Below are 23,257 nucleotides of genomic sequence, written 5' to 3' on the forward strand. Positions count from 1 at the left end.
CTTTGTCAAGAAAGTATTTTTGTTATTCTGGCTATCCTCCCCCAGTAAAATTTTCTTGGATATTTTTAACAAAATCCTGTGGTTTTAATAGTAGAATTTACGGAGTTTTTACTCTTCTCTGACTTTTCAAAGTTGATTGGAAAACTATTGATGGTTATGGTTGAATAGCTTTAATTTCCCCTTAATTCCTGTTCAGTAATTTTAGTTAAGTGCACATATGTTTGTTGTTTTGTGTTTCTAGGTCTCCAGTTTTGAAGCCATTTTTCTTCTGTTATCCCAAAAGCAATGTTCAGGTAAGCCTGTGCTCTGTTTTCTTTGAAGTAATTTGAAAAATTCTGCTGATTCTGGCATCTTTCACTAACTGAATTCTAAAACTGTAAAGTATTCTGGTAACTTTGATTAAAAATATTTCCTTAGAGACTTACATTGTTCACACAAATGTTTTACAACAGTTGAACTTGCTGACCTACCATTTTAAATTGCAGCAAATTTTGAAATGTATTACATCAAAACTGAAACTTCTCTTTTCATGAACTGAGCTTCCTAGAACTGTAGGTTTGAATTATTTTTATTGCATTTGCAAAGAGTGATTAAAAAAATCATATCCTTGTTTGAAAGTTAATGGGGCTTCTTTAAAGAGCAGGCAGTTGGGTGTTCAGAGAGGGGAACATTAATCTGTGGAACCTGGACACATCTTCTGAGTTTTTGGGGAGTCCACATTTTGTATATGTTGTTGGGAATTTCCTCTGATTCACAGAGGTTTTACCTTAACAGGGAGTTGTACCTTTTCCTTCCATATACCCTGTCTATAAAAATAGAAGTAGTAATTTCTTCTCTTACCTATGTTACGAAAACTGTTACATTATGTAAGCTTGTGCATCTCTTGTGCTGAGTATCATGGAGGAGCCTGTGAATGATGTTTCTCTGGCCCTATTCAGTTCATAGCAATAGTTTCAGTCCTAGAACTTACAGTTCAGATGACTAGGCAGCTCTAGGTGAGAAATTACAATGTAAGATAACACGTTCACCCAGACCCCTACTTCTTTTCTGTTACATAGCTACCCTTGTCTAGATTGCAGTTTTCAAAATAAACTTGAAGAAAACTGGTTTTGCTGAAACCATGCAATGTTTGGATTTATAAATGGTGGTCTCATCTCATTTGAATGCCATCAGCTACTTAATTGATCTTTTGGAGACACTCGCTAAGAGTTTTCTAACTTGTCCACTGTCAAGAAAGTGGCCAAAGGCCAGACTGTTGGGCTGTGTTAGACCACAGGTACTGTGATAGGCTTCTGCTTAGCGAAGGGAAGCTTTGCGAGCACAGGCAGGAAGTGAAAAGGTGGGCAAGGGGGGGCAAACACAGCAGCTTAAGTATTCTAAGAATTAAGTGTTTCATTTTTACCACTTATCCAGTGCTTAGCCCAAACAAGTCCCATTCTTTTAAGTAGTATTCTGCATTAATGAAAAATATTTTAATTTCACAGCTTTACAGAGAAGATGCTATTAGTTATTATAACTACATTATTTATAAACTGTGTAATGGAAAAGCATTAAAAAGAAGTTCAGGTACTATTTTTTATCATCAGTTATATTTTGCTTTACACAAATAGCTTGTCTTTGAGAAGTCTAATGTGAAATTATTGCTTTTATGGAAGTTGAGCATACCACTGTATTATTCATCACATTAAATATCAACTTACTAGGTAGCACCTGTGTTCCAGACTTGGTAAAATGGTGCTGAGGTTAAATAGTAACCTAATTTAACAAGGAAAGAAAACATTGTTCTTTTATTCTTTTCAATGCAGAAAATCAAAGTCCTTGTTCTAGGTAACTAATCTGATGAGTGCACTGCATATACCTTTAGTAAAATGCAATGTGTCCTATCACTGTTGTTCTGCAGTAAAAGTGTCATGTAAGCGATTCAAGTCCTTGATTCAGAGTTCTAGCCGTGTATTAACAACCATGGTCTAGCAAGAGATTACAGAGGAAGTATGAATTAACTGATTTGCTAGATTGAAAGTTCAGTTACAAAGAGTCTTGTTGCGCTAGTTCAGCATTTAACCTAAAACCAAAAAAACTTCCATAAGCAGATTTTCAGTTATGTTAACATTGCCACAGTGGGTTCTTTTGTTCTGTGTTTGATAATACCTTTCTGGATGTCAGTTTGGATTCAATGTCTCATTTGTTATTTCCACTGCTTTTATGCAATTGTCCCGAGTTTATCACAGATCACCAGTGGTTTTACGGTTCAAATAGTAGTTTTTTCCATGTGTACTTTAAGGGTAACCTAAAACTTTTCTGTAGGGAGAAAAATTGCAGCAAGCCTACTGAATGCAAGTCACTGTTAGTTATTCTCCAAAGGCAATCTTAAGAAAGTGCTGAGTAGAGTTATCTTGGCTTGGCTGATGACTGAACACTGATAACTGCTGCTGCAAAGTTGCTTTATATTGTTTTGTTGTGGTACTGTAACCTGATTGTATGTCTGAATCTTTACTACTGTGCATCTTCCAATACAGATAAAATTGCTTCCATCCCACTTCCTTGTATCTTACCAATCATCCTGCAGGAAAAACTACAAGACACACTCTTATGTGTACTTTCTGTATCCTTTCTCTTGAGCAACAGAATGCTTACTGTTAATAGCTGAGATACTGGTCCATACAGATGATGAGTGAGAAGTATTCTCTTTGAATTGCTGGATTCCCCAGGACAGGTTTTCCCACTTTCATACACTTCTTCCAGAGCCAAGACACAAGTTCCGTAGGGAGGAAGAGAGATTTTCATCCTATTGTTGGAATTGGCGAGCCACTTGATCCACCACTGATGGCTCTTTATCTCTCTAACTCACTGGTGCCAATTAGTTAGCATATGATGATGTGCTTAATACAAACTGCTGCCATCTGGGTCGTCAGCACTGGGCTTCATCTGGGTCTGTGGGTAGCTCTGCACTGTTCAAGTCATAATAAATACCTCTAGCATAGCTAATTTTCTCAAGTACTGGATACCTCTCTTCGTTGTGGTCCCCTTACTGGAGTGATATATAACATTTTCCTTGAAGGGATATCTTTCCTTCAAACTTAATAGGGGTCCCCTCCAGAGGCTGAGGGCCTGGGTCCCTTTTTCAAATCTAGTTCTCAATGCCCCCTTCCCTAGAAAGTGATTGTAGCTTCCTGGCTTCCTTGCCCTCTAATTACAGGCCAGTGGCTTGGTTAGCCCAGCACTGGAGCAGCAAGGTGATAATGTGCTGGTCTGAAAGACAACTGAAATATTTTTACATATTCCACAGCTCACTCAAGGATCTTGTTCTGCTTCTTTCTCCTGTTTTTGTGGTGGCCCTGCTTCATCCTCCTTTACTAAATGAACTGAGTTTTGTGTCCATTTCTTATGTATAGGGCTGACTGATAACTAAAAGGGCTTGGTCCTGTCATTCGGTGTCAGTGCCTGTTGCTGGGGTTGGAGTAGCTGCAGGGATTTTTGTTTTTTCATCAGATCCAGAGACCTCCTTGTTTGCTTGAGAGTAATAAATAGTGTTAAAGAGAGCTTGGAAGGCCTGGGCTAGGACATTGCAGTGATTCGTGTCTCTCTGGAATTCCCAAGGTGACAGAATACTTTTTCCAAATATTTTATGGGTTTTTCTGAATTCTTCATTTCTTCAGGGGTAAAGTCCCAAAACACTGGAGCTGTCTACAGTCCTAGGCACTTGCCCACACTGTCCTATGCACCCTGCCACTCTTAACTAGCCAGCCTCAGGGCTTGATATTAGAATCAGAGAATGTTAAGGAGTTGGAATGGACCTTAAAGATCATCTGGTCCTGACCTTCACTGTGATGGGCAGGAACACCTCCCACCAGACCAGGTTGCTCAAGGCCTTATCCAGTGTGGCTTTGAACACCATCAGGGTTGGATATCCAACCTTCCAGGGCCACCTGTTCCAGTATCTCACCATCCTCACAGTGAAAATTTTTTTCCTAATTTCTAACCTCAAATTCCCATCTTTCAATTTGTACCCATTTCTCCTTGTTCTATCACTACATTTCCTGATGAATAATCCCTTTCCGGATTCCCTGTAGGTCCTCTTCGGATACTGAAAGGTTACTATGGGATCTCCAAGCATCCTTCTCTTCTTCAGCATGAACAGCCCTAACTTTCTCAGCCTGCCTTCATAGGGTCGGTGCTCCATTCCTCTTACCAAGCTTGTGGCCTTCCTCTACACTTGCTCAAACTTGCCCTGCTCTTCTTATGCTGGGGACATCAGAACTGTGTGCAGTGGGTCTCACAAGAGCAGAGTAGAAGGGAAGAATTAACTCCTTCGACCTGCCTACCATGCTGCTTTTGATGCAGACCAGGACATGTTTGGCTTTCTGGGCTGTGAGCACACACTGCCAGCTCATGTTGAGTTTTTCATCAGCCATCACCCCCAGTCTTTCTCTGTGGAGCTGATCTCTGGGAGTATTTTTAAATAGTTGTTTAACCTTGAAAAAGGCCTGGAACACATTCAGAAAATGTGAGCCAGCAGTGTGCCCAGGTAGCAAAAAACGCCAGTGGCATCCTCTGACCTGTATCAGCAATAGTGTAGCCAAGCAGGACCAGGACAATGATCATCCTCCCTGTATTTGGCAATGGCGAGGCAACACCTTGAGTACTGTGTCCAGTTCTGGGTCCCTCGGTTTCAGGAAGGACATGAAGATGCTGGAGCATGTCCAGAGAAGGGCAGTCAAGCTGGTGAAGAGTTTGGAGCACATACTGTGTGAGGAGCAGCAGAGGGTGTGGTGGTTGTTTGGCCTGGGGAAGAGAAGGCTCAGGGGAGACCTTATTGCTGTCTACAACTGCCTGAATGGAGGTTGTAGCCAGATGGAAGTCAGCCTCCTCCCAGGCAACCTTCATAGTGCAAGAGGTTGTAGTCTTAAGCTGTGGTAGGGAACATGAGCAAGAATTTCTTCACAGGAAGGGTGATTAGACATTGGAATGGGCTGCCTGTGGAGATGGTGGAGTCACTGTCCCTCAGTGTGTTTGAGGAAAGTCTGGATGTGGCACTTAGTGCCATGGTCTAGTTGACATGGTGGTGTTAGGCCATAGATTGGTCTCAGAGGTCTTTTCCAACCTACTTGATTCTCTGTGATTCTGTGAAGACATAGCAATAGGTACATTCTAGTTTGAATATCCCAAGCATATTAAATGTTCTCAAGGGCTATTGTGATTAGCCTGGAGGAGAAGGGTAAGATGAAAGGAAGAGTGTCCTCCCCATGAATTGGGTCTCTGTGAAGAAAAGGTAAATTATTATATTAAAAGGTATAATTATTAATAGTTTCTGATGGATGACTCCCAAGTACAGAGATGACAGCAGTGCTTATTGCAAATAACTAGATTAGTTTCACAACCAGCAATAATATCTTGTCATAAGCCAATGTTCCAAAGTACAACAACTTGATAACCTCAGCCCATTTTCCATGGGTGATAAACATCATAACAGGGGACACATTCTGCAAGTAAGGTATTACGTAAGGGAACTTGAGGAACAAACACGTAAACTTTGAGAGCAAATAAATCATTGTGACCAGTGACTATTATACAGTGAATGCTTGTAACAAATTTTTTCGAACGTGTTCTAGTCAGATTTGTTGTTACCTCAACCCATTAAGCCCCATGTTGGGCATGAAAAAGGACTGTCATGGTTTAATCCCAGCTGGCAACTAAGTGCCACACAGCCCCTTGCTCACCTCCCTCCCTGATCCCAGTGTGATAGGGAGAGGAATTAGAAAAAAGGTAAAAGATAAAAGCCATGAGTTAAGATAAGAGCAGTTTAATAATTGAAACAAAGTAGTAGTTGTTTTTATTATTAAATGGGAGGTAACAAAAAAGAAAGAGGGGAGGGAATAAAACCCAAGAAAGAGAAGTGATGCACAGTACAGCATCTCCCCACGCACTGACTGATGCCCAGCCCATCCCTCTGCAGTGATCAGCAGCTCCCAGCCAGCTCCCCACCCTCCTCATTTATATACAGGCATGATGCTCTGTGGTATGGAATATGCCTTTGGCCAGTTCAGGTCAGCTGTCTTGGTCATGCTCCGTCCCAGCTTGTGCACCTTCTCACTGGTAGATCATGGGAAACTGAAGAGCAACAACTGAATCATTGTTGTGTTATCCACATTATTCTCATACTAAATCCAAAACACAGCATTGGCCAGCTACTAGTAAGAAAATTAACTCTGTGCCAGCTTAAATGAGGACAGTAAATAGCCCAATCAGCTAATAAAATAGCACACTTGACTCCACACTATTCAGATTTCTTTGGGGGTGGAGGAGAGCTCATCGTGCAAGATGAACACCGTGGCATTTTTTTCATTTCATGTTTTCCTCTCGCCATAAAGCCAAAACTGCAGTATTGATTTATTAGTGGCTTTCACAAAATATATTTGAGGATGAATACAGGATCCAAAGAGAAGTTTCTTTAATATAGTCAATGACATTGGGAAGGAAAGGGGGTTATAACATGGAACAGCTGGAGACATTCAAGTTTTGGGATCTAACTGGCAAGAGTTGTGACACAAAATTCCATGTAGTGTTGCAGTATATAGAGGGAGATGGAAAAAAAGATTTGTCTTCCTTTACAACATACCAAAACGGATAGACCATTATTTATGTTTTTTATACCTTTTTTCACCTACACAATGATTTAAGTTAAATTAATTATTGTCTTGTGACCTTTTAAAAGGGAGCAACAGAACCTTATCAATAAAGCTGTAACTGAAAATATACCAGAACAATACTTAATGAGAAATGTGCTTCATTTATTCACATTGCGATGGATTCCTAACTTGATAGTTTGAAAATCTGTTTTTTGTACAGATCAACTTATTTTTAAATGGACAGCATGTTGAGATATTTGAGGAGGATCTCACATTTACATCAGATGAAGTGGTTTCATTTGACCCACCTAAGATTAGCAGTGAATTGAAAGGTATGTTCCTCTTTATGAATGTTTAATTTTTCTTTGTCCTGGAAAATCATGTTAGATTTGTGTGTGAAGTACATTTTACCTCTTTATATGGTATATTTTTAGGCCACTGCAAAATCCTTAAGCTATTTTTTCTGGAAGGAAGGTGGTTAGCATCATGCTGTATAAAATGTGTTTGAAACTGTAACAAGTTTGTAAGTGAGCTGTTACTCAAGAAACCTAGTCCTTAAGACACATTTGAAGACTGTGCAAAGATGCTTTGAAATTGAAACATGGTTTCAAAGTATATTGTAATCTTACTTTTTGTAAGTCCTGGAAATAGTTGTGTTTATCCTACATCAAAACAGTTGTGTTCAGAATAGAAGATGGACTTCCAGAATGACTTACAGCACTTAGATAATTGAAGTTTAGAAAATTAATACTTGCTTTTGTTCCATATGGCAACCTTCTTAACAATAGGGTCAACCTGGAACTAGTGACTTTTAATCACACTAGGTTAATGATCCAGCATGATAATTCCTGTGTTGCTGCTGGACTAGACTAACCCAATTCTCTGAGAAAGACAAACCCAGAGAAGGGCAAACCAGTCAGCTAAATGGAGCACGTCAGGATGTCTGCAATGAAAAGGAAGTAATAAATCAGAGTTGCTCATACAACTGATTATTGCAGGTGCTGGGCACTTGCAAAGTTTTGTTCTTTCTGATGGCACCAACTGTATACAGAATTTCTTAATGTATTGCATGCTTCATAATTCCCTTTTTGTCCAAACAGCCTTCATTACCTTATTTCTGCTTACTGGAGAACTGGGAGATTTCGTTTAAAGCTGTGGATAGGTATTTGCAAGTCTAAATCGGGTCACTGTACCTAAAGAGTACTTGTTAGAAAAACTTCTAAAATAATACTAATGTTGAAAGAGTAATTCAGGTATTTTTAAGTCTGTGTACTTGAAAAAGTAATGCTGTAAAGGCACCTTTGTGTTAAGATTTATTCTGGATTCCAGGTAGAGGTGAGTAATAATTCTCAAAACTGAGAATAGTGTTACAACTTACCATGAGTTAGTAGGGAATGTTCTGTATCACATAGAAAACTTTTGAAATACACATATGACTATGTGTTAGCCATTTGAAGGCACTGAAAGTGGATGCCTGGTCGCCATGCCTGTGTTCATTTTCCCCATCTATTCAAACATCTCTTCAATACAATGATTTATGTATCACTCAGAAATAAGTTAACTCCCAAATATGCTTTCAGCTCTTAGGTCTGTTGGAAATTTAATGTCATACCAGAATCTCTTTGATCCCTGGGAGTTTTCAGAAGGGCAGTGGGGTATTTGCACCATCAAACTGGGCAAGTTAATGGATAGGAAGTCATTGTTCTGTTTAATAAAGGACTAAGCAAAGGTCCTAGTTTTTATTTATTTTTTCAAGGTGACTACAATGCTATTGGCAAAACAAAAAGCTGTTGGAATCCCTAGTTCTATCATTGAGAAAATTTCCTGAGGTGCCTGACACCAGCATTTAAGTGCTGGATTCTTCAGGCTTTTTTCAGGCAAAAACCCACTTTCAAGAGAGAGTAAAGCTCCTCTGGTTGTTTCCCCTGAGAAGGATCTCTAAACTTTTGCCCTTAGTTGTAAATAGAAATGTTTTCTGTATGTGACTAAGTATGTACGTACTTCTGTGGCTTAATGCAGGACAGCATGGATGAGAAAGACAAATGGATTAGACTGTAAAAGGAATAACTTCTGCTAAAGCATTTTCTATCAGCATTTAGAAAGGAGGGAAGTATTTTTCTTAGTTTCATGGTTATCTCAAGTGTGCAGGACTGTTAGTTGTCTTTGAATAGATAAGAGAAATATGTGAAAATGGATTTCAAATAAGCTTCTAGATGTGGTTCTGGGAGGGTGGAATTTGAGTTTACCGTTTTCCCTAGCTTTGAAGGGAATTCTTTCATATATTTGTTTAAGATGTTTATTAAATGAAAACAATTTCCTGATAAACAGATCACAAAAGATAAATCAATTAGGATAATAATGAATGAGAACACCAGATTGGGGTCTTGAACTGGTTTTGTTTAAAGGGAGATTGTCAAAGGCTGACTGTGTAAAATATCTGATGGAGAAAAGATTTCTACAGCTTACAGAATTTAGACATTGTCAAACTTCAGCCTTTGAAGAAGCATTCATTTTTTTCTTCAACTGTGCATTGAATGAAACTATTAAAATTAATATGTGATTTCTGTAGTGTATGAAGTGTGGTAGTCTTGTCCAAAATGAACAATGAACTTTAACTGGACTTTCTCAGCTCCTTTCTCAATGGAGATGTTTAATCAAAACTTAATATTCTTCAATTAAATAAATACACTCTTAAATATTTTCTGCCAATTTTCTTGGCATGTTTATACGTATAAGTGAACATGGACAAGATTGGAAACATGTTTGAAATAAACCTCCTGTGTCATCTCTTTTATTGTATGCTTTCACCATTTCAAATTTCATGCTACTGGGACTGATAACTTACCAATAAAGAACCATTGTGCCAGACTTAACTCTAATCACTCCTTCAGCTCTTCTTTGACAGTGACCCAATATATGTTATAAAACTTTAGGTCTCAATTAAAGCAGTTTAATACTGATAGGTTGATGTTTGGGTGGCTTCTGGGTAGATTTTCTGATCCAGCTGTGCCAGTAGAAGAGGTTGCTGTGGTGAGCTCTTAGTTCTTCATTATTGGTGTCCTTGTCACTGCCACTCTCATGTGCCAGCAAAGCTACTCTTGTGAGTGTTGCCTGATCTGCTTCAACCAAATAAGTACCATCAACGAAGATGCACTGTACAAATTATGTGTCATGTCATAGTAAGCCATTTTTGTTATCCACTGTATCTTCCACCCCATACCCAAATGAACTTTTGGAGTGTGTCCAGCTGCTACTGCCATAGACTTGGAGCCTCCCTTTCTGAAAGGGTCAGTGAAAGCTTCAGCCAGTAGGATTTGGACATGGTTTCTCTTACGCAGGTCAGCCTGGCTCACGTCTGATGAGTCAGCAATTTCCTGTGGGCAGGAAGGAGTTAAAGGTAATGATGATTTGGCTAGGGCTGAGTTTACCTGATCACCTGATGCAGTTCAGAGTGCATATCTACTCATGCATTCAGAGTAGGTGCACTACTCTGTAAATGCTGCCCTTGGCAATACTAGTAATAGTACAGAAAGGATAGACTGATGTATTCTCAAATTGCATTGTATCTGGCAGCATGAAGTTTGTCCAGCATAATTGATTTACAGGAGCCTGTCTTCAGTTCCTTTAAATTTGGCAGTTTTTAACATATAAGACTGCAATTTCCTGTGACAGGTACGTTCCCAGGGATGAATTGTTTGGTGTTTTACTAAAAAAAAAAAAAAAAAAGGCCCAACAAAACAATTTTGGGAAATTTTTGTAGTTGCTTCTTGTGGCTGCCACCAGCAGCAGTTGTACTAGAAGCTGGGACAAAGCAGAAGGCTGTTGCTTCCCTGCTCTGCATATTCCTCCTACTGTCCAAGGAGCAGAGAGGGGGAGAGCTGCCACTTGTGTGTAGAAGGATGAAAAATGACAGGAAGGGGGCAGTGGAGAGAGCAACTGAGGAATGGTAAGTGTACTCTGAGTCAGGAGTGGAGGTGAGCCTGTTAGAGATGATAGGACTGAAAAGCTAAGGATGCTGAGAAAGCTGATATGGTCATAGGGAGGTTGGATCAGACACAAAACTTGCTGAAAATTACCAGATTCTCACTACCTAGAAACTTGGATATAGCCTACATTTCACGTTTGTGTTAGGCTGTGGCCAGTGAAGAACTCAGTAGCAAAGTGAATGCTTCACCTCTTACTTTGGAGAACAGCAACTGGATGGTGACAGCCCACTGCTCTTAGTAATCAACAATTGTGAGAGGTCTGTGCTGGGCAACTTAACCATCAAACCTCAGGTATATACTGTGTGAATCCCATGGTGTGGAACTTAGGAGTTCTTGTGATCTGTAGGTGGATAAAAATAATACTTAATATGAACTTGGTTCAATGAAGCACAGCAACCTTCATGTTCTTTGAACATCCAATACTCAGGCATCAACAAGTTAAAAAATTGACTTGCTTCTTATAGAGCATGCATTATATAATACTAAGGTATTTACAAAAAGAGTAATTTGAAAAAGAAATCTTAGGTTTCTTCTATGCAGCAGAATAAGTAACTTAGAACAGTGCAAGTGCAAGTGACATATTGTCTTGAAAAGGAATTTTGAATTGTCACTTTTCTAAAGAAATCATCAGCATAAACAGATATGGAATTATCAGGAGAGTAGCATCTACATGTATTTTCCAGCTGCACTGGAAGCACAGAGTTACGGGGACAAAAGTTATCAGCTAGGCAAGAAATGACAAGTAGCTGCTATGCCTCCTTCAGAGATACTGCATTGCTAAGAACAAGATGAATATTCATATTCAAGAGTGGTGGAAGAGGGGATGCCTGGTACAGCATTTGGCTGTATAAAGTCAAAAAGGGTTTGAGAGATGAAATAGGAAGGATCAATTTAGTAATTTTGGGACCCATCTCACCTCTTTTTCCCTGGGTGCTCCTTTGGGAAGATTGGAAATGTTCTCAGAAGTATTACAAGCAATGCAGAAAACATACGCTTAAAATATCGGTTACTTCTTCAAAATATGCTATTATTTGTAGCATCATTAAAATGTATTCATTTTCATATTGTATAGATCTGCCAAGTGGTCCACATACTTATCGCTTAGAAGATCTTGCCTATACGAGAAGTGGAGACAAAGGCAATTCTGCAAACATAGGTATTTTTATTTTTCTTGCTTTCTGAAGTGATGGGAGATTTTCACATTAAGAGTTACATATTAAGGGCTATTAATAACTTTTAAAAATCTCTCTTGATTTTTATTCCTTTAATTGTGCTGAAACAAAAAAGATTAGAACAAGGATTTTACTAATGATATATCCATAGTTTTCTGATTAGCAACTGTTGTAATCTGAAGCACTAAGAAAAAATACTAACATCATACTACAAAGAAAGATTTTTGTTTAGGGTTGGAAAGTTGAGCTCTCAAAGGTTAAGAAATGCCTTTTTAAGGTTTCTTTTACACATCAGTTGCTACTCCTTCATGTATATGTGTTATCGGTTGTCTGATCATGTATAATACTTTCATACATTAATTTTGTAATGTATAAATGGCTAAAACATTTGACAGTGTTGGGAAATACCAAAGTAGTTCTTGTATGTAAGAGAACGTTTTTGTTATATTGCTAATCCAAATGGTGTATTTCAGTATACAGTCTCTTTACATTGATTGTGCTGCTACTTGCATTGTTTAATAATTCCTTCTATTCCTTACTTCTGCATGCAACAATTGGCTCTCTTACTTGTTGGAAGATGAGAGCGTGTGGTGTTCAAAGCTCAGTATGAATTAAAGGTGCGTTTGGGATTTGATTTGCTATTAGCTGTCATGCTAAAACTGATTCATTTTGTTCATTTTTATTTAGGAATATAGTTTCCTTGTCCTTGTTTGTCAAAGTGGTTTTGTGGGTTGAAGAATACAGAAATGTTGATTTTTTTTTTTTAATTTTTTTTTTGGCCATATTTTTTGGATTTTTGTTTCCCCATAGTGGACCACTATAGCATTGCCAAATCCTGAATGAGGCATACATAATAGACACTGCCACTTTATTAAAGAACAACAATAACAACAACCAACTTGATCTCTAAGATAGACAAATTAATCTTTGAAGTCCACAGATGGAAAAGTCGCTGTGACACAAATCTGCATTCCTGATCTTGCTCTGGAACCTCAGCTTCAGCATAAAATTAACTGAAGTTTATGAAAGCATATTTACAGCAATACAAATTAACTCTGATTTATCACACGTCAGAATCTCATGCAAGAGGTGGGGCAAGGACCAAGCTTTCAGTCACTGATCATACCTTGTTATAGTTAATTGTGATTACTTAGATAAGTCTCACAAACCACTTAGGGGAAGAGAACTGCCTGTGGGTTGTTTGTTGTGATGTTGCTGTTCTTAAGGTGTCTTTCAGTGGCAAGGACTGTTTGCAGCCAGAAAAGGTCTAATAATTACTTAGTGGTCACTTAGCATTGTTTCTTGTCATACTCCACCCTGCATCTCTACTGACAGATGGAGAGCTGTCATACTATTGTGTTCTTTTATTCAGAAGCTCATTAAAGAGGATCCACGTACAGTTTCAGTTAAAGGAGGATCTCAAATCAGTTTTGAAAGGATAAATACAAATTGGATTTAACAACTCCTATTTCAGCTAATGCCAGTTAATACTTCACAGGTGTGATAGCTCGGCATCCCCTCTACTATCCATACCTAAAGAAAACTTTAACTGCTCAAGCCCTGGAGAGTTATTTTCAGCACCTTTTAGAGCATGAAAAACCAGAAGAACAACTAGTAACAAGGTGAGTAGCTTGCTGCTCAGTTCACAGTTATGTGGTTGGTACATGATGGTATCAGAAGGTATATTAAAATATGTTAACATAAATATTGCAAAGCTCTGTGTATTCTCTCTGCTATTTTTATGTATCTTATTTTGCCTTTTTAAATAACAGCTTGAGCATAGTCATTGAAAAAGAAAATGAACTTAGGCCTCTCCTGAAGCTGGACAAAGGCCATGAATCGAATCCGTTTAGTGAAGGCATTTAAATTCCCAGAATTAGCATTATAGTGTTGGGGCTGTTTCTTTGTGTTGTTCCAGTACAGAATGTCTTTACCAACACGAAATAACTTCTGATGTCCTTTGAAAAATTTATCCTTCCATTGGTTTTGAACCATGTGGAAACTGCAGGAGCCTTAGTAACTGAAGCTTCCCAAGCTTCTGAGCCACTGCTGAACTAAGTTCAAAATCTGTAAAACACCACCTGAAAGCAATGGACACAGCCACTAGAGTCTGGAGCCCAGTCTTAACTGATCATCTGTCAGAAACATGTCTCATACCCTCCCCACTTCTGCAGAAGTTCACTCACTTTAGAAAAAGCATTAATTCTAGTCCCCGCTCTCACATGCTTTTGTGCCACACACAGAAAGCTAGAATTTAAAGAAAAAAATATAGCTGATGTCCCTTCTTATACTCTGAAAGAGAATACATCACAAACAGCACACTTTTAGCTGATACTCACCTACAAAAGAATATCCTCTTCCAGCAGACAGCATATGTAACATGATTGTTTTCATGGTATGGCTGATGCTCAGAGTTCTTTCTGGGTACTGGCAAATGAGACATGCTGTTCTTATGGAATCAGGTATTAGGATTCATTCTCCTAAGATGTCCAGTAAAACAGTCAACAGATTTTAAACCTTTTTCTCTCTTTGCAAAAAAGTAAAAGCTTAATACCACCATGAACTAGTCACTCTTCTAAAATGTGTTTTGATACAAAGTTATTTGTTGATATGAAAATTGTGCCAGAATCATGACATATTTCCAGTGGTAGCAGACAAATTAAGTGTCTTTAAGCTTGTTCAAATAGCTTTAGTCAGAAAGGTACAGCTCAAAGCTCAGAGAGCGCTTGAAGTTATTTTAACCCCTGGGCTTTCAGTTGTTAGTGCTGGGTTTTGTCTTCATAAGCAGCTCAGTGCAGATCTCGCCCACTGTTTCGTAAGTGCTAATAAATCTATGTATCTGATAAATTGTGATGTTAAGAAGTGTAATTGAATTTCCTCTGAAACAGAGCAGAGAAGGGAAGATATCAAAAATGTCATGCCCTCCTAAGGTACTTCTGGAAATTGATTCATTGCTGTTCCTTTATGCTCTTTATGTTCATAAATAAAAGTTGAAATTTGCTGTGTCCGGATGAAGCCAAATTATTTTTGTTAATTAGATTATCTGTTCCTAGGTTTGGCTTCCTTTAATGGTGTGATAATGGAGCTCTGTAAGTGAACTGGAAAGCTACTGGGGAAAAAGAATAAAACCTTTTGTGGAAATATTTAGGATTATAAGGATTATGCTCATGTGCTTCAGATCGTGTAGTTTCTTTTTAAATTACTTGTTTATTTTTTTAGTTTTAAGTATCATCAAAAAGAGCTGTCTTACTGTTTAATTTTCCTTCATTTCCTTTATTTAAATGGTGAGTAATTAAAAATATGTATTAGTTTTGCTACGTAAAACATACCAATCGTGGCTCTACCTCAGTACAGACCAGAGTCTGTTAACCAGTTGTCTTTCATGCTTTTTCAGTAAAGGCACTAAACAGGTGTACTAATCAGAGAAAAGGTTTGATAGAAAACACTGAAAACTCAAAACTTCCAAGATTTCTGGTAAAATAATAACAAAAGATCTTCCAACCCCTCCTGTACCCTAAAAATCCCAGACCTAAGTGATTACTTCCCACAATAAAGTACTAGAGTACATTCTAAACAGACCTGATTATCTTAAGATATGGAATAAGAAACTTTTTGTGTGGTGCTATTAGGTTAGTCTTGTAAGACTATTCTGTGAGATTTTTATTGTTGTCATCTCTGAAATAGCGTATATGGCATGGTTTGAGAACATTCCAATGCTCAGAAATACAAAAAATGACAGCTGATTTTTTCCTATGGGATGTTTTTCCCTCAGAGCTGAAGAACAAGAAATGTGGATACTGATGCTTCTAAATTGCTTTTTTTTTGTACATATATTAATTAGAGTGGAAAAAATAAAACTAGAACACTGTATGTCTCATACGCACACACCTCTTTAAGCCTATGGACTAGGTTCCTGCCTTCCTCTGATGAAACGAATCCTATTTTTTCCTTGCTTTAAATGCATTAAATAATTTTTTTATCATTATTATTTCCATGAATTTTAACAGGAAATTCACAGGAAAAACTGACTTCTTTGGATATGTATGGACAGCACTTTGAAGGAAATAGTTAAGCGGCACCCCATTGTGCATAAGCATAGGAGCTCACCAGAACACTGAATTTTCCTTGTTTTACTGGTTTCTGTCACAGACTTAGGATTCTTTGAAGGGTTTATTTATTTTCTGTGCTTTTTAAAAACGGGTCTTAAAACTTTTGATTGAACTGTACAATTAGATAATACTTTTTTCTTTTAGATCTCAGTTAATTAAACTTACATTTTTTAATTATGCTGAGTTAATGCCTGCCAACATTTTGCTTATGTATTCTTTCTACTTAAGAATATTATGATAATTATAGTGGTTTTTCTTTTATTGTGGGAGTTTATTTTCTGTATGAAAATATTTTGGATGGTCAGATGCTTCAAACCGACCTTAAAATACTGAAGATCCTGACCTTTGCATATTGTTTTGTAATCTTAGTTTAAGATAGAGTATCTCACTGTAAGTATTTCCTCAAAGTACTTAAAACAAATGTGCCACTTTATAATGTTCCAAATTAAGATCTGTTGCTTGTGTGTGTGTATATACATATGTATTATATATATCTATATATATACACTTCCTCTGCCAGAATTACTGCATTTGCTTCTGCTTTGGTATGCTCTTCAGTTTCTTTCCTGATTGATTTTTCATGAACTTCTTTTGAGAGATGAGGTATTGGCTTCTGGAATACATATTCCATCAGTTTAGTTCTTGTGGAGAGATCTGCCCATTATGAAATTGTTTGCTGCCTGGAAATCTTTACCAGTTTTTCAGAGTAAAATTTATAGTATAGTTCCTAGCTCTCATGGTATGTGGTGATTTGGTAATTTGTATTTAGCTTTTTAGTTGAAAATTTCGTGGGGTCCTCTGGCTGTGCTACGTAGTTAATTATGCTAAAATTAATTTAGCATATTATTAAAATTTAATAATTTAGTAAATTATGTTGATGACTTACTGTAGAAATTGCTTTCTTCTTCATATTCTTCTTGTTTAGTAGAGCACTGGTGGATTTTTCTATTTTCCTGCTTTCCCAGTGGAAGTTGCATTTAATGATGATAACATTGACTGTCAACTGGTTTTTAAGGAAGGACCACTGAATGCTGACACCAGTTGTGGTTTATTTAATAACAACTAATCTTATTAATACTAGAGTGTGGTAACAAAAAAGTAGAAGGAACAGTGAAAACTTTTTGTCTGGGAGACAGACACAGACACTCTGTGGCTTCCAAGAGCAAGAACTGAAGTGATTGCCAGACCCCTGCTTGGCTGAATCATCTTGCATGAAAGGTTTGGGTCATATGCCCAAGATACAAGGGCATACTGAGCTGTGAATATCAGCAATAGCTATAATTTTCACAATGCTCAAAAGAAGCTGAAAGAGAAACCTCAGGGTGACAAAAGCAGCAGTATAAAAGCACTGCAAGAAATTCCAGCTATATCAGAGGAAAGATGAAGATCAGATCGGTGACTGGAGAAAAATAAGTGGTGTTGGAGGAAGTGTGATTTAAAGTGCAGCAGTCAAACATCTGGAGACGGTGAGAATTGGGTATCATCTTTCTGTTATTCCTCATGGCTTGATGATGTTTTGATTAAGTCCTTTCTTACGGAATTAAAGGAAAGCTATCAAGGCCTTAAATGAAGAAAATACTGGAGGAATGCAAAACCAAAGAAAAACAAGACTAAAAGGAAGATGACAATACACTGAAAAACTGTGCAAGGAGAGGCAAATGGAAATATACTGTAGACCTATTTATGGAACTTGGAACAATAGGAAACCACACAGCCATTTGCCAAACTGCTACAGAAGTTTCCAAATTGGAACTGTACCAGTCAAAAGCAAGGATGGAAAAATGCTTGCAGTGGCAATGGAACAGAAAATAGGTCTGTCACACTAAAATAAAGTTTTATCTGAACAAAGTACATGGCTCCCAGAAAGCATTGAAATGTAGCTCTACTTGTAATTTGCTGTAAAATGATCTGTTAGTCGTAAGAGTTTGTAGTGACTCATAGTTATTTCTCAGTAATAAAGAGACTGACTTTCCAATTGGTTGGCTGCACTTGTTAGCAAAAGTGAGTGCCAGGAATTAAGTGATTGTAATTTTCAGTATCGGAACTAGGAACTACCAAAAATGCTTCCTTTTGCCCACTATGTTGTCTGAGTTAATATTGGATCTTGAACCTCTGGCCTGTGGAGCTCTCTATGTGCACTTTAGTTCATAGGAAAAAAGAAATCTAGAAACAGTCTTATGAGCAATGCATGAATTTTAATGTTGACTAGAAGAGAACGATTACTTTGTGGTCCTGCTTCAAAACTGTTAGGACTGCTTATTTGTAGTAAGGAGAAGGAACAAGAAGGCAGGGAAGGCCTTGTGTTAACTTCTAGGTTTGACTCAGCAATGGGATGCAATCAGAAGCATGAAATTTTTGCACGACGGTTTTGTTTGATATTCTTTACAAATGCTCTTTACAAAATCTCCTGAGAAATAATGTGCGGTTTTTATTTTACAGATATGAGTTGCCAGGAATCCATGGGTTAAATTTTGTTCTGAGGAATTCCCTTGGTGGTGGTGGTATAGCATCCCTAAGAAGTGACCCACAGGCATGTATCAAAGCAATGATTTTAATATAGTTACCTTTTATAAGTCTCTTTATAACTAGTTTTTGGGCTGGAACTGTAAGCTTTTGGTTTTGACTAGTTCCCTTTTATTTCCTGCTAATAGACTTTATTTAATTTTTTTAAGGTTTGAAAATAACATAGAGAAGAAGAAAGTTGATTTAGAATATTTGGTGAAAAAGATGTGTGTGAGAAACTATTGGCATAGTCTTCAAATCATTTATGCTCAGATGTGCTGCCTGTGTTTTTACACCAGCAAAATTAGTTTGTCAAAAAGGCTGTCACATTTTGAAAAAATGTAGATTTACTACACATTTCTGATTGTTTCCTGATGTTATACAGGAACCATGCACTGCACAACAACTCCTATGTTAGCCTATGTCTTCTGTGGTTAAAATCCTGATAAATGGTATCAATATGAAAAACAAATGGATAGGAGTTCTTTTGTGTTGATGACATTGTATGACTTTGAAAGAAACATTTTTTTTGCAAGTGTAGTTTGAATATTAAATATTTGAAACCTCTAAACCTGAAGATGGGGTCCCTTTAATGTGGTGATGTGCTACAGCACAGCTCTGCTATCATAGGCTCAGAAATGCTTATGTGTACAAATAATCTCAGCATAGTTAAGAAGACTGCTCACAAAATAGGTGATGCTGTACATAAGTAATTAGTAAAACTGAACCACAAATAAATTTATTTTAGCACTAGGTACCAAATAAACTGAAGAAACTGTTCAATCTGTTGAGGTTTATATGCTTGAAAATTCAACTGTGTTGTTTTCCTTACTTAATTGTATTGATTCACAAGTGAGAAACCCACATAAATGGTAAATATAACTTTGGATAACTGACAGTCCCAGGTTTAATAAAACTTGCCCAAATTAAATATACATTAATATATAGAGAGAGAAATGCTAAAAGAACCCCTTCTAAAACATACTGAATTCTTACACTCATTATACGAAAAATGCTCTATTAAACCATTTTTAGGAACTTGTTTTAGAAAGGTGGTATGTTTAGACAGTAAAATGAAATGTTATTTTGGTTCTTTTTCTTACAGGGTAAAGCACTTGGACAGATGCTGTTGGATTTCCAGATTAAAAATGTTCCTGATTTAAAATCACTGATAGAGTAACAGGTGTTTAATATATATGCTTTTAACACTGAGTGGTATAAAAACATGTTATAAACAAGAACTGGCTTCTTGAGTGAGATGTTTTTTTAAAGTCAGAGTAGAAATTTGTGACAGTTATCTCTCAGAGGCTTAGCTATGATTAGCAAATGTTTTGAGTAATACCAGACTAATAGCTTTGTCTGTGACTGATAACATTTCCTTTTGTCTAGATAATACAGTGAATGAAGAATTAATTTATTTCCTGAAAAATAGAATTAATCAAATTGCAATATAACATTTAATTATGAGACAAGATAATCTTTATCCCAAGATAAAAATTGCCTCCTGTTCAGTCCATCTCTTTTCCTTTTCTCAGTCTTTACTTGAAAATTGAATGGACTGCTCTCCTTTGAGCTGTGTTTGTCCTGTGCACAGAGTGAGGCTGGGTACCTGCTGTGCATTGCTGTCAAGTCAGCACTGTCTGGGAGCAGCTTTCCCTGTTGGGCAATAAAGACAAGTCATAATTGGTACTGTTATACAGTGACTGGTTGTAAATGCTGACCTTTGGTTGTGATCCACCAAACTTCATCACTTTGATTGATGACAGATTTTGGTTTTGCATTTTCCAGTATCTCATACTAATTAATCCCTCAGATGAAAGCAATGACTAGTAGTAAATGACAGATCTCAGTGTGGTAATAAATTTGAAGATGAGGAAAGGGGAGTTTGGCTGCTCACTCCTCCGTGTGATGTGGTGAAATCTTGGCAGGAAGGAGTGGGGGGGCCAGGTGGTGAAGGGATACTTGGTTTTGTTTCAGGGCTATTAAGTCCTCCTTTTGTGCAGCAGAGTCATGCCTGGATTAAGTTCTTTTGCCTGTCATTTGCATTGTCTTTCCCACAGAAAGGTCTGTCTTCTGCCATGAAGGAATACCATGTTGAATGCAGTGTGTACTCTGTCTCTCTTCTGATTCTGTTATCACCTACCATCTCCCTTCTTGCACAACATGACTAGCATATTCAAATTAGGATACGTCTAAACTTCTTCACCTGATAAAGAAGAGAGTTAAAAATCTGTGTCATACTTCCTGGGACTATGTCAATTTTGATAATTGTATTTTTTTCTGCAGAAGCCAAAAAATATTACTCTGCATGTTCAGGTGTTTTATATTTGGAAAATAATATTTGCATTTATTTTGTGGAGAGTGTATTAATTGTTTAGTGCTGATAAAATGAGACATAACTAATACCAGACAATCAGTATTTTTTTAACTGTCACCAAAACTGTCTGTTAGTTGTTCCTAAATCTCCATCTGTGCTATCACTGTTACTGATTTCCTAGCCTCTTGTTTCCTAAGGAGGACTGTGCAATGAATCATTCCCACCTTTTCTGTGGTTTTCTTCATTTGAATTGAAGGTATCTTAAGTAAATGCTTTATCCATCCAACACGTTATTCTCTGAGCGAGTCATAAGTACTATCCATGTGTGCAGCATGATTCAGTCAGGTTGTAAAAAATGAGTCATTAATTCATTGCAGAAAGATATTCAAGTTAATAACTTCAAAGGGAAAATGGCTTGCAAGTTTTTTTATGTTTACAGTCATTGTTTGTTAGAAAACTATTTTTAATAATTTGGAGGCCTATTACGAGGAAATAAAAAGGAAAAAGTGATAGGCCTCAGTAACAAACCTACCTACAAGGAAAAAAAGGCTACAGTAAATACTTGCAGTTCACTCAATATGCCGCTTAAATGGCTCTAGGAATGTGTATGCAATATGTTTCTAAATAAAAGTGACCATTTATGAAGTATAAATTTGTTTAAGTCATTTGTGTTGTTTTTTCTACTGGAAGAGAGTGGTAATTCAAAGGTTCTATGTTTGGGGTTGTTTCACATGCCTGAAGTTTCATGCATTGTCTTCCTAGTTTTCCTTCTTTGTTCATGTTTTGTCTGTTCTGTTCCTAGTCTGTTAAATACTGAAAAAGTAAATGATGCTGTTTTCTAGAAAGTTGGTCACTTACAACTCTACAATGGAAGCTGTAATTTACTGAAAAGAGTGGTACAGTGTTCAAATGGATTGGATATGAGAATACAAAGGCGTTATTTTTTATCTCTGCAATAGTCCTTTTGGATGCTGTGAAACCATCCTTCATGAAACCATCCTTCACAAATATGTTTTCTGTCCTTTATTTCTTTCAGTACATCAGTTTAAACCAAGTGGCATTGCTTTTCAGGTAATTTTCTTGCAAATTATACCCTCCAAAAATTCCTATCCAAAGATTTTATTCTCCTTAAATTCCTTAACACATTTTGAATTTGTGAAACTGTACTTGTTTCAGCAGTCCCAAAAGATGTGAAAGCTTCTTTCTTAGTCTACAGTAAAGTTTGAGTCATTGAGAAAGGTTTGGTAAAATGGTGAGCATGTATGCAACCAGCATTGATTTAACTTAAGTCAGTTACAAAATTCATGTTGCCTGCTTGTTAAATGGGTCTGTTCCTCATATAAGCAAAAACTTAACCTTTCCAATTGCCTGCCTTTCCTGTTTTTTCCCTACTGTGTTAGCTGTGAGGGAACGATGGAAATAGTAATGCCTAGTACATAAAATAGGGTTCCTTGTACTACAGGAGTTTCAGTGTAATGGAAACTGGCTCACACTTCTTACCTAAGAAGTTTTCTGTGCTGTGGCTCATCTGCACTACTGAACAAAGGCTGCATTCTCTAACTTCTTGCAGCTTTTTTATTACATCTCACCCCAACTCTCAAAACTAAAGCATGGGGTTTATAATTTAAATTGTTCTATAGCAGTTAGCAGTCCAAACAAATACTTTCTCAATGTTTTCTGGTTTATATTTAATATTCCAATTTTTTTCCACTTAAATTTGTGTATTAAGGGTACAAAAGCCATTATTCAAAGGTCACCCAAGAGGATGTGCCAGTGTTGGATGCACAATGTATATTTTTAGTTTTACCATCTCCAATTGAGTCATTTTTCCACCAAAACCCATGGAGTACTTTTTCTCCCTTCAGAGCAGATGAAAAATAATGGTAAGTATACCTTTTAAATTCCAGTTTACATAATGGAAGTGTGGCTATAATAGCAGTGCAGCCCCTTGGGTTTAAAAGCAGAAAATGCTGGGTTGCAAGTTGCTTTGCAAGAATCTCAATGATTTAATCAAAAAATTACTTTGATAATTTTATTCAGTGCTTTGCACACAGTAATGCTCACAGCAGTTGCAAGGTAGTGGCAAAGCAGCAGTACCTGGATGGATTTCACTTGCTGGAACCCATTCCATAGACCTGTCTGCTCTGTAAAGGCTTTTGGGGGGGTTCCAGGCTTGAGAGTGAGTGAGTGGTTTGTGGGGGAAGGGAGAGAGGAGGCTCCTTAGTGCCTCAGGTATGAGGAAATACACTGCAGAAATGTCACACCTTTCACCTTAATACTTTGAAAGCCTCCCATGGAGTAAGACTTGGAGTCTCCTCATGGCAATTCCTCTTCTTCAATTTCATCCTGGTCACCTTTCCGGATTTACTTGAAATAGACCCTGGTGATTTGGGGATTAAAGCTAAATGGCATGAAGAAAGCAAACAAAGGATGCCTCCAAGAGAAAGATCCCATTGGGAAATTGTCTATCTGCCAGGGAGTTTGGCTGAATTCCTTTACTTTTGGGCAGGGGAGAGAAAGCTGAACTGTAGAACTGAAGCATCTC

General features: G+C 37.4%; 1 protein-coding gene across 1 annotated transcript in view; it reads left to right on the top strand.

Moving 5' to 3' along the window:
- The window catches only part of LOC139672654 (uncharacterized), a 61,397-nt gene extending 40,599 nt beyond the window's left edge, over positions 1-20,798 (top strand). The window contains exons 16-21 of the mRNA XM_071557100.1: positions 242-293; positions 6,847-6,958; positions 11,685-11,768; positions 13,283-13,406; positions 18,333-18,423; positions 19,501-20,798. Coding sequence (XP_071413201.1) covers positions 242-293; positions 6,847-6,958; positions 11,685-11,768; positions 13,283-13,406; positions 18,333-18,423; positions 19,501-19,575 — 538 coding nt within the window. The 3' untranslated portion in view covers positions 19,576-20,798. The remainder of the gene's footprint in view (positions 1-241; positions 294-6,846; positions 6,959-11,684; positions 11,769-13,282; positions 13,407-18,332; positions 18,424-19,500) is intronic.
- Positions 20,799-23,257: the final 2,459 nt, after the last annotated feature.

The sequence above is a fragment of the Pithys albifrons genome, chromosome 5 (assembly GCF_047495875.1).
Source record: "Pithys albifrons albifrons isolate INPA30051 chromosome 5, PitAlb_v1, whole genome shotgun sequence".
In the NCBI taxonomy this organism is placed as follows: domain Eukaryota; kingdom Metazoa; phylum Chordata; class Aves; order Passeriformes; family Thamnophilidae; genus Pithys; species Pithys albifrons.